The sequence below is a fragment of the Bison bison genome, unplaced genomic scaffold (genome assembly GCF_000754665.1).
Source record: "Bison bison bison isolate TAMUID 2011002044 unplaced genomic scaffold, Bison_UMD1.0 scf7180017864466, whole genome shotgun sequence".
In the NCBI taxonomy this organism is placed as follows: Eukaryota; Metazoa; Chordata; class Mammalia; order Artiodactyla; family Bovidae; genus Bison; species Bison bison.
The window spans coordinates 12658340-12673612 of NW_011495027.1; the positions used below are offsets into that span (position 1 = coordinate 12658340).

At 45.1% G+C, this 15273-nt stretch overlaps 1 protein-coding gene across 5 annotated transcripts in view; it reads left to right on the forward strand.

The window, feature by feature from the left end:
* The window catches only part of SLC44A3 (solute carrier family 44, member 3), an 87002-nt gene that overhangs the window by 69101 nt on the left and 2628 nt on the right, over positions 1-15273 (forward strand). For all 5 annotated transcript variants that reach the window (XM_010860484.1, XM_010860485.1, XM_010860486.1 and 2 more), the window contains one exon: positions 13202-13339. In XM_010860484.1, the coding sequence (XP_010858786.1) occupies positions 13202-13339 (138 nt within the window). The remainder of the gene's footprint in view (positions 1-13201; positions 13340-15273) is intronic.

Below are 15273 nucleotides of genomic sequence, written 5' to 3' on the forward strand. Positions count from 1 at the left end.
TGACCAACCTAGACAACATATTCAAAAGCAGAGACATTACTTTGCCAACAGAGGTCCGTCTAGTCAAGGCTATGGTTTTTCCTGTGGTCATGTATGGATGTGAGAGTTGGACTGTGAAGAAGGGTGAGTGCCGAAGAATTGATGCTTTTGAACTGTGGTGTTGGAGAAGACTCTTGAGAGTCCCTTGGTCTGCAAGGAGATCCAACTAGTCCATTCTGAAGGAGATCAGCCCTGGGATTTCTTTGGAAGGAATGATGCTAAAGCTGAAACTCCAGTACTTTGGCCACCTCATGCGAAGAGTTGACTCATTGGAAAAGACTCTGATGCTGGGAGGGATTGGGGGCAAGAGGAGAAGGGGAAGACAGAGGATGAGATGGCTGGATGGCATCACCGACTCGATGGACGTGAGTCTGAGTGAACTCCAGGAGTTGGTGATGGACAGGGAGGCCTGGCATGCTGCGATTCATGGGGTCGCAAAGAATCGGACATGACTGAGTGACTGAACTGAACTGAACTCACACACATGTGCACACACACACGTGCACATACAAGGTGTGCCGCTCCTCAAGACAGGAATACCTCCCACTTATCAGGCACTGTGTGTGCCAAGCACCAAGCTGTAACTGCTTCACATGTATTAACTTCCTTCATCCTCACAAATAATCCTATGAGAAAGGTACAATTATCACCCTTTTTCTTTTTCTAGTAGAAGATGACACTTAGATTCAGAGAGGTTAAGTAGCAACTTGCTCCAGGTTCAGTTCAGTTCAGTTCAGTCTCTCAGTCGTGTCCAACTCTTTCCTACCCCAAGGATGGCAGCACGCTACGCTTCCCTCTCCATCACCAACTCCTGGAGTTTACTCAAACTCATGTCCATTGAGTCGGTGATGCCATCCAACCATCTTATTCTCTGTCATCCCCTTCTCCTCCTGCCTTCAATCCTTCCCAGCATCAGGGTGTTTTCCAGTGAGTCAGTTCTTCACATCAGGTGGCCAAAGTATTGGAGTTTCAGCTTCAGCATCAGTCCTTCCGATGAATATTCAGGACTGATTTCCTTTAGGATGGACTGGTTGGATCTCCTAGCTGTCCAAGGGACTCTCAAGAGTCTTTTCCAACACAGCAGTTCAAAAGCATCAGTTCTTCGGCACTCAGCTTTCTTCACAGTCCAACTCTCGCATCCATACATGACTACTGGAAAAGCCATAGCTTTGACTAGACGGACCTTTGTTGGCAAAGTAATGTCTCTGCTTTTTAATAAGCTGTCTAGGTTGGTCGTAACTTTTCTTCTAAGGAGCAAGCGTTTTTAAATTTCATGGCTGCAGTCACCATCTGCAGAGATTTTAGAGCCCAAGAAAATAAAGTCTGTCACTGTTTCCACTGTTTCCCCATCTATTTGCCATGAAGTGATGGGACAAGATGCCATGATCTTAGTTTTCTGAATGTTGAGTTTTAAGCCAACTTTTTCACTCTCTGCTTTTTCACTTTGATCAAGAGGCTCCAGGTTACACAGAAGGAAAGTACGAGAGTTGAGTGTTAAGGTTTTGGGGACCTAATCAGTCACCCCCTCATCCTAATAAAGTTCTGAACAGAGAGATCCAAGAGACAGCAGATGAAGATTAAAAATACCACCTTGAATATCTAATGGCTGGGGGTGGAAAGTGCACTGTAAAAGCAGGTTATTAATGTTTCACCCTTGAGACGAAGAGACCAAACCATTCTCTCCCAGGTCCAGCCAACAGCGTACCCCAGCTCCTGAAGTCTCCCCTGTAAACTCAGTGGGTGAGCTGAGAAGGTGTGTTCCCAGGGTTAGGTGGATCCCAAAGTGCTGAGCCAGCCTGTGCTCTGCCCCTCCCTCCAAACTCTCAGGACATGTTGCCTTATTGTTCTTTGTCCCTTCCCGTCATGGCATGTTCTAGGTATGCTGCAAATATGCTGAGGGAGATGGCCTGTGGTTTTAACTTTGATCTATGGAAACTGACTTTTGAGTCAGCAAAATCCAGTTTTCCTATAAATAAGGAAGCAGGTGACCCATGAAAACACTGAGCTCCAGGGAACAGTGTGTGACCTGAGGTGGAGGCAGTCGCCCGTTGACTCCTCCTGTGTTCCTCACACCCACAGTCTAGTGCCTGTGGTGGGCACCACACTTACACCTGAGGCTGGGTCATCATCTGTGGTGGTGGCCCGGGTGGGGGCCGGGCAGGGGGATGGTTCAGATGGAAGATAGAACTTCCACAATCCAAGTTTGCAACATTATCCAAGTGCTTAAACGGAAAGATTATAGATTAGCTTTGACATTTCCCAAATTCATTTAGTGTGGGAAATGAAATTAAACCATCAACTAGCTCCTACCTCAAATCTAATCTTCCTTATGATGGAGAGCAGGTGTCTTCATGTCATTTCTCTTTATCTGCATCTGCTTCTGGAACAGAGTTGTTGTCCAAGGCTCAACAGACTGTTGTCCAAGGCTCAGTCTGAAACCACGCCCTCTCCTCCTCACTGCCAGACCCTTCTAAGGGACTGAATATGGTCTTCAGCTGTCGCTCCCCAACTGTTTTTGTCTTAGGCATTAGGCTTGTTGGGAGAAGGTGTTGATTGTTGGCCAGAGACTAGAGAATGCATTCATAAATTTTTTTTTTTTTTTTTAAAGGAAGGTGGTGTGAGTCACAGTGGTGGAGGGAGTAACAGCCACTTTGATGTGGCAGGTACTGATTTCACATTCTGCTACAAGCTAGAGCCTGACGGTGTTCTGGGCTGCCGCTGCCACCATGTGAGTCTCAGCTTTGACTGACTTCCACACAGTCAAAGATGAACCACAACCACAATCTCAGATGTGCAAGAAATATTATATCATGACTCTCAACCTAATTTCTGGCTGTGAACTCCCATTCCACTGAACTGGCAGAAAGTTAATCCGTTATTCTTGGGCTATCCCTCCATGGGGTTATACAAAGTATCAGGTAGCCCCGGGCATTAGTACACACAGTTTGCCCTTGATTCGTCCATCCTCCTGTACTCATGGCTCCTTCAGGCCCTGCTGGGGAAGCAGGAGTCTTCTGGAAGGCCATTTATTGCCCTGTCTGCCTAGATGTGCCTGTGGGTAGGGTAACCAACCCTCTTGCTTTCCCTGAGATTGTTCTGATTTTAGTTCTGAAAGCCGCAGGTCTCTGAAACCCCCTCCCGCCCAGCAAACCCAGACCTAGGAATGGACACTTCCATTTAGAGTCCTGCCACTTCTCCATGCTCTGTTAAAAAGAAAAAAAGCAGACCTGGACATGTGTTTGGAACCCACAGATCTCTCCCTCTCCTTTCCCAGTTCAAGGAGGGGTCTCATTTTCTAACTGGGGGATAGAGGAAGACCACGACCACCTTTTGTTCCCAGACACTGGGGTCATGTTGGGAACCCCCTTCCTTCACCTTCTTCACTGGTAGGAAAGGTTTAGAGAGCTAAAATTTTGGAAATCAAAAGCCAGTAAGAATTTTACGCTGAGTGTCTTCTTAGTATCCTACCCTCAGCTCCCTCCCCTCACCTGCGGGAATGAGCCACAGATTGAGTCCTGTGGGAATGAAGCAGACAGAGAGACCAAAAACAAGAAAACAGATGCAGGAAGAGAAACAGAAGTCGAGAACAGAGTGAACCATCACACACACTGGGGACCACTAGACAGTCCTCCTTCCATTTAAGGTTTCATCTCTACCAACATTTCAGAAAAATAGGAGAGGAAGTGACTAAGAGCATTTTGGCACAGTTAGCATTTTTATCTAGGCAGGGCTAGAAAATTCCTTAAAGTTTTGTCAAGTGGATCCAGTCTTTGAAGTTCTTCAAGTTTTGTCTTCTCCCTCCTTTTGTCTTTTCCAGAAGACCTCAGCTGGCACAGGGGTGGGGCAGGGAGAAGCATTTGCTAGACTTGCATTCATCCAAGGAGTGAGACAGCTGAGGCTGGATGACTTCATCAGGAAGCATCTTGGTGGGGGCAAGAAGGGCCCTCAGGGACTGTTGGCCCTGCCAACATCTTGCTTCCATCAAGACAGCAATAAATAAACTTCATGAGGTCCAAGAACACAAACCTGTCAGCCTGGCTCAGTGCCCGGTGCCCAGCCCTGAGCCAGCAGAGGCACACCCTCCATACTTGTCTTTGGATGGAAGGATGAGCCCGTGCTTTCTCAGCACCAGCCCTGGTTTGTGCTGCCGTCACACAGCCTAGAGCATCTGCTAGGGATATCAGGGAGACAATAAAGAAAAATGCAAGCTCATAAGAGGTGCCCTCGCTTGTTGGAGCTGCCCTGACAGCACCTAGGACTGACTGCAAGGCAATCTGCTTTCTGAGCAGAAGTGCTGGTGGTTAGAGGAGGCCAGAATGGAAGAGCAAGTAGTCTTTGGAGCTTCAGGAAGAAGAGATCTGTTATAACAGCCAGTGTCTTTAAACAGATACATTTTTCTTATAAGAGAGTTTCCATTGCATGCTGGGCCACGCCATGCACAGAGCAGTGATTACCCCCAGCAACCTCTCAATCGATTACCAGGCTCTCTGTCAGCAGGCCTCATAGGTCAACTGTTGCTTTGCCCGCCCCACTCCCATCAACAGCATGTTCATGAAAGGACAAGCACCTGACTTAGAAATTATTCCCCCAATATGTGCAATCTATGAAAACATGTAAACATTCCCGTTTATTTTCCCCATCTCCCTCTTGCCATTTCCTCAGGCCTGAGCTTCAAATCAGAGATGTTTGACATTCTCTTAAGAACCAATCTTCTTGGGTCTGTGAAAAACATAGCCATTTCAGCTCAGACAGTTGCTCAGTCATGTCTAACTCTTTGCAGCCCCATGGTATAGTCCGCCAGGCTCCTCTATCCATGGGATTCTCCAGGCAAGAATGCTGGAGTGGGTTGCCATTTCCTCCTCCAGGGGATCTTCCCAACCCAGGGATTGAACCTGTGTCTTTTGTGTCTCCTGCATTGGCAGGCAGATTCGTTACCACTGTGCCACCTAAGAAGCCATTTATTGAGTTTTTATGGTCTGTCAGGCACCCTGGTAAACATTTACATACATGGTCTAAGTTTGTCCTCTCAAGGACACCGTGCAGGCGTTACTGCCACTGTACAAATGAGGAAGCTGAGGCCAGAGGCTGAAGAGCTTACCCAGGGTGCTAGCTGCTATGTGGGGATCCTATGACTTCAAGTCTGTAGCCCTACTGGCTTCACCGAGCTGCCTGTCAAGGGTAAGAGTAAGGAGGAGGAAATCAATGGTCTTCACTCACCAGAGACAGCCAATCCATTTAGTCTTCTTTCTAATAAAGCCTAAAGTCAAAAAATAGTAAGAGCATTTCCCATCCCCTGTATTTCCCTTTGCACAGATCCACAACTTTAATTTTGCCATGTGGACACCCAGGCCTGCCTTTGCCTCCCTCTTTTCTACCACCAATGATTTCCAGGTCAGATGAGGTTGACGCGGGGAGAGCCCTCCGAAAGGGCCTGGGGGAGGCAGGTGGCGCTCCTGTGCAGCCCTGTATCCAGGGCCTGCTCACCACTGAGCACTGCATCCTTGTCCTGGCGGGTTCCCTGGAGGGGCGCAGAACTCTGCTAGCATATCAGTGATGGCCAAGTTCGGCAAGATGCAGGGCCTGACTAGGCTTTTTCTGGATTTGAGGAGAGGAGAGGGCATGACTGTGAATATCCGATTCGTGTCCATTTTTTATCACCTCTGCCTGGTCATTTAGTCTCTTGAGACTTCTGCTTCCTCATTAGTTAAATGAGAGGGTTTTCCAGGGTGGCGTCTGGGATAACCTTTTAATCCTAACATTCTACTGAAGGAACAAATGTACCAATGAATTGAATTTGACTTTGGATGAAGTATTATTTGGAGGCCATTCTTGGTTTGCAGAAAGCATCTTCCTTTATGCATTCAGTGTGCATAAAGCCTCACAGAGAGGGCGTTTCAGCTGCGGGCCTCCCCCCACCCCCTACTCCGTGCCCTGCCCGACAGAGCAGCTGGCCCAGAGCTGAGTGTCACGCAGCAGAGACAGTGGCTGCGCTGCGTACATGCCACTCAGTAACTAAGACCGTCACTATGGAAGAAGCTGTATGTGTTCAAACTTCTGATAAAGTCACAGCAATAACGAAACACACTAAACTCGGGACGCAGGGAAAAAACGGGGGAGGATTCATCTTTCACCATCTGTGCTGCTGAAACTTAAGCCATGGTGTTAAAAAATAAGCACTCTAACCTCTTAACGTTTTTCACAATAATTTTAGAAAGATTGTTTTTTGTTAGAAACCGAAGTCTTGTGTGTGAAGATACGTTTGTCTGACATTCAAATAGTCCAGTTTCAGTTTCGTTTTGTTGAAGTCGAATTCACATTCGTGCTTTCATTTTACAGTACTTTTTGTTTCCAGTTTTAGGACCCATGCTTCCCTGCCCATCCATCCTCTTTTCTGTCTGTCTCCCTGCTGTGTAGCTTTGTGGGGAAACACTGGGGTGAAGTCCACGTGATATTAGCAAGGGTTATTTCTGAGGGGAGGGGTCAGAGTAACTTTTTCTTGCTTTCTTGTTTGTCTCTATGTTGATTGATCTTTTTTAAAGACGAGCATGGAAATGATAGAGCCATTCTTCTAAATAAGCAAAAGGAAAATGCATTTTAAAGGAGCAAACAGGACCACACTGCCTGTGTGTGTGTGTGTGTGTGTTAGTTGCTCAGTCGTGTCCGACTCTTTGCAACCCCACAGACTATAGCCCGCCAGGCTACTCTGTCCACGGAATTCTCCAGGCAAGAATACTAGCACCCGGCTTTACTGGCAGTATCAGGCCCCAGCCAAGGCAAGTTTCTTCCTCTCCCGCCTCCCGATCCCAACCCCGAAGGGTCTGGCAGGTTTCCCCACTCCCCTTCTCCCTGGACTTGGGTAACTGGTGAGCGGTGAACTCTTGGATCCGAGCGGCAGATGCCAGGCCTGGAGGCTGTGCCCCTTCTTCCTCAGCATGTGTTTGTGGTAAAAACGGAGCTGAGATGAAAGTCGCTGGTGATGGTTCCTGCAAGTCTTACCAGAAAAGACCCCTGGATGTACCAGGATGGCTCTGGGCACAGATTTCACTGTATTTCTTTCAGTCCCTAGGAAAGTATGAACACCAGTGTTATTTATTCATCATCCAGTGTCTCAGGTTTGTTTTCATAGTTCTTGTTTTATTTTGAGTTAATAAATATCAGGATTTTGTGAGGAAGGCACTCCAGAAATAAAGCTGACTATTCACGGCAGGGCTTTTGGCAAACGCCTTTCCTCCTGTGCAGAGGGAAACTGTTTACCTTTCTGAAGAGTCAACAGAAGCTCGGGTTCACAGTTCCGCCACCAGAAGAAGGGCCTGCTTCAGTTTCATAGGTGGACTAATAGCTGCCCTTCGCTGATGAAGGACGTGGAGTGGACTGGGCTGGCTTCCGGCTTGAGTTAAGGAGGGAAAATATGCTTTCTGTGTAAAAGCTGCAATTAACATTCTTGGACAACTCTCAGAGTAAATCAAAGAAATAATCCAACCTTTCTGTTGCCTAAAATTATACTTTAATCTCTTTCCTTTCTCTTCAAAAAATAAGAATTCTCTGTGAAATGGGAATAATGTACCCATGGTGATTATTTCACTGAGTTGAGGTGAGAAGCACATCAAGTAAGATGATAGCAGGAGGGTGCCTGGTTCACTCTGAAGTACTGCACAAACATGAAGCATCTCTAGCGAGAACCTGAGAGCGGGTGTTAGTGTGAAGTGACATTACTCAGTGGGGCTGTTGAGCCAGTCTGTGGGGGCAGCGTTAACAGGAACCCAGCCTCTTTCTACTAACCCATCCTGCCACATCCTTGGGTCTTTTTAATGATACGTCTCCTGAGAGCACCACTTTATTATTTTGAATCTTTTGGAAGGAAGCACAAAGTATAGCTCAAAGTAAATGTTTTCCTGATGGGCCTGAATGAGTCAGAGGTCCATTTCTTGTAAGTGACGCAATGTTGGTTGCATGCCTGTGTCGGGGGTATGCTACCCAACATCTCTGTGCTCTAGTTCGCATCATCCACTTGTGGTTGTTAAGAGGATTAAATGTTTTCAGGGGAATATAGAACAAGGTCTAGCACATAGTATGTATTCCGTGAGTGCTTGCCATTTTCAATTATTTATTTACACACAGAAGTTGCACACCTGCCTACTGATAGCAAAACAAAAAAAAAGGCCACAGGAACAAATTAGGAAGCTGCTTCCAGGTTTCTGGCAAGCAGACATATCCCTAAGGCATCTCTTGAAGTGGGGTATAGGGGAGTAGAGTACCTGGCATGAGTTTAATTCCTCATACTCTTATTTTCTTCCCACAGAAGAGTTCTTTTTGGGGGAATCTGGCCCCTGGCTTCTGATAGCTAATGATACCAATGTGCTCAGTTCCAGGGCCTGAAACTGGGCTCTTGTCTAACACTCGGAAATGAATTGTCCAAGGAGACACATGTGCTGACAAAGCAAGGGATTTTATTGGGAAAGGGTGCCCGGGCGGAGAGCAGGAGGGTAAGGGAACCCAGGAGAGCAGCTCTGTCACATGGCTTGCAGTCTCGGGTTTTACGGTGATGGGCTTAGTTTCTGGGTTGTCTTTAGCCAACCATTCTGACTCAGAGTCCTTCCTGGTGGTACATGCCTTGTTCAGCCAAGTTGGATGCCAGAGAGAAGGATTCTGGGAGGTGGTCAGACATGTGGTGTCTTGCACACGTGAACAAGGTACACGCCTTGTTCAGCCAAGATGGATACCAGAGAGGATTCTGGGAGGTGGTTGGACATGTGTCTTGCACGTGTGAACAAGGTACACGCCTTGTTCAGCCAAGATGGATACCAGAGAGGATTCTGGGAGGTGGTTGGACATGTTGGTGTATCCTTTTGTTCAAAAGGACAGGACCTCCTGTCATAAAACAACTCGTGCAAATGGTTACTATGGTGCCTGGCCAGGGTGGGCGGTTTCAATCAGTGTGCTTCCCCTAACAAGTGGGCATTAGGTACAACTCAAGCAGAGCCCAGGAGGCACAGTGGAGGTGTCTGGGGGGCCCCAAAGGCTTTGGTGAGAATGAGCTTTGGGAGGTGCAGGACTTTCTGGCTCAACAGAAGACGGTGAGAAGAGATCTGCCCTGAGCCTTCACGGGGCAGCCTGGGGGAGCTTCCAGAAGCACAGACTGTGCCTTCCTGTCATCCCCCTTGCTACACAGCATGATGTTTCAGCCCCGCTGAAGTCCGGGTCTGGGGGAGTCCCACCACACTTCTCTGCTTGACCCCTGAGTCTCACTTCACTGTCTCCTGCTGCCGCCTTGGCCCCATCTACCCCCGTTCCCTGCAGGAAGCCAGCCCAATGCCAGTTCTATGACATCTTCCATCCCTTCCCCTCCCACATGAGCCCTCCTCCCCTGACCCCCGGCTGGGTTTCCACTCCACTATGCTGCTCTCTCACTGGAGCTTGAGTTGTAGCTCATAATTCACGAGTCCTCCCAGCCATACAAGCCCCCACACACCCCCTCTCCTGCAGCTTGTGACAGACCCTGGTGGACCGTCCAAGAGTCTGAAAGCTGATCCACCTGTACCTGCAGGGAGTCCTCAGTCCCAGGCAAGAGAGTGACAATAGGACCTAGTGTTGAGGTGTCAAGTGGGTAAACCTGCCTTGTATCGATTTTGGGTTTTCGTGGGTTCCATCTCAAGGCATAGACATGTCCACTTGTTTAGTCATGCTAAAGAAACATGCACACTGAATTTTGTCTGGTAATAAAAGCCCGGTGCGGCTACCTCCTTTTTTCTTGTTTCAGGATCCCATGATTAATCTTGACCACCAACACAATCTATTCTCAGTTCCTTATCATATCAATTCTTTCCTAATGTGGTGTTAGGGTCTGCAGATCACTTTAGCGTTCTGTCATCCCAGGAAGATGCCAGTGCTCCACGCCCAGACTTACAGCACTGGACACTTACTGCCGTCCATCTTCCAGCTGCCTGACAAGGAAGCACTTCTCCTCAGAATAAGTATAAGTTAGCTAATGCTGAAACTGCAGAAATGTTCGATCCATATCCTGTGTCGTGAGTGATTCTTCCCTCCCCCAGCTCCTCATTCAGACATTAATTCTAGGTCTCTCTGCAGCACGCAGGGTTGAACCTTGTGGTAAAATGCTAGCGGTGCAGTAGCGGCAGGAAGGCATATATATAATTTCCCTGTCAGAGTGGTTTTAATGCTCTCTTTCATGGAGCATGAAACATTAAAGAAAAGATAAATGGTTACGGGCCCCCAAGATCTGTGGAGTCAACACATGTGTGAGAAAGTACCATTTTAACACTTAATTATTTTAGCCAAGGAATAAAATCTATTTTTATTGCTTATGAGCAGTGGTGCTAAACTGACTATGAGGTTGTGATCTGTAGGAAAAGGAAATCTTCACAGAAATTGTATACCCAGCCTGAAACAGGGAGACCACCAAGGACCGCAGTTTAAGAGGAGACGTGGAGGGGTGGGGGCTGGGGACAGAACCCAAAGAAAGAGGCCGAGTGGCATGTGGCCCTGCTGCTGAGCAAGATCACGCGGGGACCTGGGGTGTCACCTGGGAAGCAGGTCCTGCCTCTCCTGGGTCCCTGCGAACGTGAGGGATTAAAGCCTGCAGAGGAAAAAACCGCCAGTCCTTTCCGCACCTCCTCAGTGCTTAAAGAATGGCCTCTGTGTTTCCCAGTTGTAAATGAGATCATCATTGGTGAGGTCTGGAGGGAAATAACCACCCTCTATTACATGCTTTCTATGTGCCTGTGCTTTGCTAAATGCTTTATAGGGAAAATGTTCTTTAATCCTCCCAATGTCCCTTTGCAGTAGGTGCTATAATTCATTTTATAGATCAGGACACTGAAGTCTGACAAGGGGGTAAATCAACCAAAACTGACAGCCAGTCAGTGGTGAAGACTCTGGGACTTGAACCCAGAGATTACCTGCCGACGGGGCCTGTGCTTACCTTAAGCACCATGCTTTTAAATAGCCTTTTGATAGTGTCATACCCAGAAAGTTAGAATGAAAAAAAAAAGCTCCCTGATTTTCCAGAGCACTTGGGACAATGCCCTTGACCTTGGTTTTCAGTCTGTAAAAGACTGATTCCGTCATTTACCTACCTGCCCTGCACATATGTCTTCAGGACGTTGAGTTGGTGGTGAGGGCTCTGAGAACCTTAGATGATCAAAGATGCTTAATCAGATAATAAGCAATGAGTTTTCACATCACTTCTCAAGACTTAAGTCCTCAAACTAGTGGACTTAAGTCTGCCAATAGCCAGTTTGAGATTTTAAAAGTGAATTTTACATGCATTCGTTGTAAGTCGGAAATCCAAAGTTCTTGTGGAATACCATTAAGGCACTTCTGCAGGGACCTCATCTGACATCTGACGGAGAATATCCTGCTGAGGCAGGCAGGGTGCCCTCCCTGGGGAGGTGAATACCCAATCTTTCATCTTTGAGAACCAAATATTCCTTTCTAGTTGACCGTGGGGAAGAGGGAATTACCAAGAGAGGGTGAGTTAGGTTTCAGGTGTGCAGCAAGGTGATTCTGTTGTGCATGTACATGGACTTATTCTTTTTCAAATCTTTTCCCATTTGGGTTGTTACATAATATTGAATGGAGTTCCATATGCTATACAGTGAGTCTTTTTTGCTTGTCCATTTTAAATATAGCAATGTGTACATAGCCAAAAAATAAAAGATAATTCTATGGCCTTACTCCCCTTCTCCTCTGTAACTCGCTCTGATTAAGACGTGCACCACTGGGAGCTGGATTACTGCAGTAGACTCCAAGTTGGTTTCTTTACAGTGTTTTTGAATGGGTGTATGAAAGGATTAGCTTTATGTCATGAAATAAAACTTTCATCCTTTAAGCCAAAAGGAAAGGCAAAACCGAAGCAGGTAGCATTCCAGTGTATTTTCCAAGAGAGATTATAAATTATTGTAAACTGGCAGTGCAAGTAGCATTTTAAAGATTTCAGGGGAAATGTAAATAGATGGCTTTGAAGTTATCATATAGTTATAAGGAAAAGGTATTTTGGAAAAATGGCCCAAGAAATCTCATATGAACACATACACCCACTTGTCCTCTTCGATTTAGTAATCCCATTTCTGGAAATTTATCCTTAAAAAATGATCCAAAATCATGAAATTAAGATGTTCATTACATAGTTATTTATAATAGCAAATATTTGAAATAGTTTAAATATGTCCTAGCTACATATGTGCATGCATATACACACTCCTGATACAATATGTATTTATTAAAAATTGGAATAATAAAAGTCAAGGAGCAACATGAAGATGCTTATTTCCTATGTAAAGTAAGTCAGATATATAACAATGACACTGTACCATTTAAATTGTATATCTTTTCACTTCTAGAATTTCTGTTCCATTTCCTCTTCATTTTTCATATCATGCTGTTCATTCTTTATGGTCACTCTTCCTTCTCTCATCGTCTTAACATCTTAAACATACTTCTTCAAATGCTTTATTTCAGATTGTTCTCAAGGTGCAGATTCTCTTGGTTGATGCGCTGTTCATTTCCTTGAGTCTCCTGTAAATTTTTCCTACGAACACTTCAACTTCTTCAAGTAGGGTTATCTGTGGGGCTCCACCACTCCCTGGCCTGGGGGATATGGTTTCCTCTGCCTCTGCCCAGACCCTAGTCATTTCAGGGCTCCCAGGCGGAAGTTGCAGTTCTTGACCAATTTCCTTGAATGACTGAGTATAAATTCTGTGATTGTACAGTTCAGTTTCCTGGCATGGGCCTGAGCAGTTTCTTACCCACAAGGGGTCCAACCCCCAGCCCCTCACTCCTAAAGCCCTTACTGATTCCCTGCCCCTTGAGTCTTTGTGGTTCAGTGGTCACCATTAGGTAGGGTCTGCTTTGTTTCTAGTACCTAAACTTCTTTGGCCTCAAACTCTGCTGTGTATTAAGATAGTTATGCAGTACTCATCATTTAACCCATTGTATTGACCAGAAATATTTCTTTTCCATTTACTACAATTATGTGAAAATGTATGTGCATATATTCCAGAGACTGAAAGGGACTTTGAAATGACTTTTATGGGTAGAGATAGTGGGTTTATAGTAACTATTTTGCAAATATTCTGTACTGGCATTGTATTATCTTTAAAACAGTAAAACTCATCATGTTTTTAACCATTGTCTTTTATTTCAGAATGCATATACTACAACTGCCATTAATGGGACAGATTTTTGTACATCAGCAAAAGATGCACTCAAACTCTTATCCAAGAATTCAAGTCATTTTACATCTGTTAACTGCTTTGGAGACTTCATAATTTTTCTAGGAAAGGTAGGATGTCTTAACTAAAATAATAAAGTAACTTGGGATCCAAAAATTAAACCATACAACAAGACTTTGACAGAGAACTGTTTCCTAAGCAAAAAATTTACTCCGTGCTGGGCCTCATCCTCTCATTTAATCACCAATCCTGTGAAGCATCTCTGTTTCACAGGTGAAGAAACTAGGGCTTAATAATTTGGCTAGGATTCCACAGTAGGTTGAGTCAGGATTCAAATCTTGGTTTTATTCTTAGCAATGATCTATTCTACCATTGTGATCCCACTTTTTCATATCTAGAATGAAGACTCTATGACTTCAGAGAATAAATGTTTTATAGGGGTTGTCATAAAAATATGAAAATTGGAACTTCCCTGGTGGTCCAGTGGCTAAGACTCCATGCTCCCAATGAAGGAGACCTGAGTTCAATCCCTGGTTAGGAAACTAAATCCCACATGCTACAACTAAGACCCAGAAGAGCCAAATAAATATAAATGAATAAATATTTTTTTAAAAATGTATGGGCATAGTGTTAAAACCTGATGAAATGTCTACATTATTAAGAGCATTAATTTCCTAAATATACAGAATTATTGATATCTCAGATGGAGCCAGTTGCATTCCTGCTGTCATCTTTTTCTAAGGAGTTGTATGTCATCTTGTGAAAACCTCATTTTTCCTACCTACGAACTAAAAATAACATCCCCTTTCCGGGTTGTAGGTTAGAGTCCCTGAAGTAGCAGTACTCCAGCCCCTTCTTAACTGTGCCTCAGGTTGAAGGTTCTTTATACTGGCTGGTGTCTCTCTCCGTGGAGTTGTCACTCACTGGGCTTCATTGTGCACACCTCAGTTTGCTTCATCCTGCTTCCACCGGACTGCCTTTCAAATTCTTGAAATTTCACAGACAATTTCACAGACATCCTGACCCTCCTTCCACATCTTCACTTTTCTAAGCTAGACGTCCTTGCTTCCTCCAGCCATGCCTCCTCACAGGACACGAATGCCAGTGGCTTTCACGGAGCCCCAGAGTGAACAAGCTCTAGTCTCCACTTGTGCCAGTGTCAAATACAGGGACTCATGACTCCTTGTTTAGCACTGTGTGCTCCGGCGGCATTTGGTGTATGTCTCCAGGGCGTCACTGTCATGATGCCGTCAGGAACAAGTTAGAACACGCTTGGATTGCACAGATGTGTGCTAATTGCACATATATTTTAAGGCACAGCTGGGTCCCAGAGACTTTTCGTGTGACAGTAGCTCTAGAAGCACAAACTGATTATGCCTTTTAAAACAGCCTAATAATCCAAGTTGTAGTTATATCTAAATGGATAATATTGTTTACATTAGCTTGGTAGGGTTGTGGGTGATACATTTTGTAATAACTACTTCAAAAAATTTTTATTAAGAGGTTTCATTTTTATAACAGACTTGTGTTTTATTTTAGACAGTAATTCATTTTCTTGTATTTCTCAAAAGGAACACATAATTACTGATGGTTTTTTTTTTTTGAATGAAGTGGCATGCAGATTCACATCCATCTTTATAGATATCCAAGCACGATGAGGGCTCTGGAGGGTTCCATTTTGTCTGGTAAAGAATTAGGTTCCTCACGGCCTATAATCATTTCCTGGAAATATAGTAATTACATATAGCAAAAGCCTATTATCCTATTATCCCTACAGCAGCACTGGAAAGCCCATCCACTTTAATCCCCAGGATAAAAGCAATCACATGTTTAACTGCAGTACATCCACTCAATGGATTGATGCATCATTGTTTTTAAAAATAAGGATGTATAAAAAAAACTGTTCTAATGAAGATGCTTGTTGTAGTTTTTAGTAAAAGAAAAAACAGACAAAAAATTTTGTGAGGTACCATTGCTTAGTTGCTCAGTTGAGTCCGACTTTTTTGTGACCCCATGGACTGTGGCCTGCCAGGCTCCTCTGTCC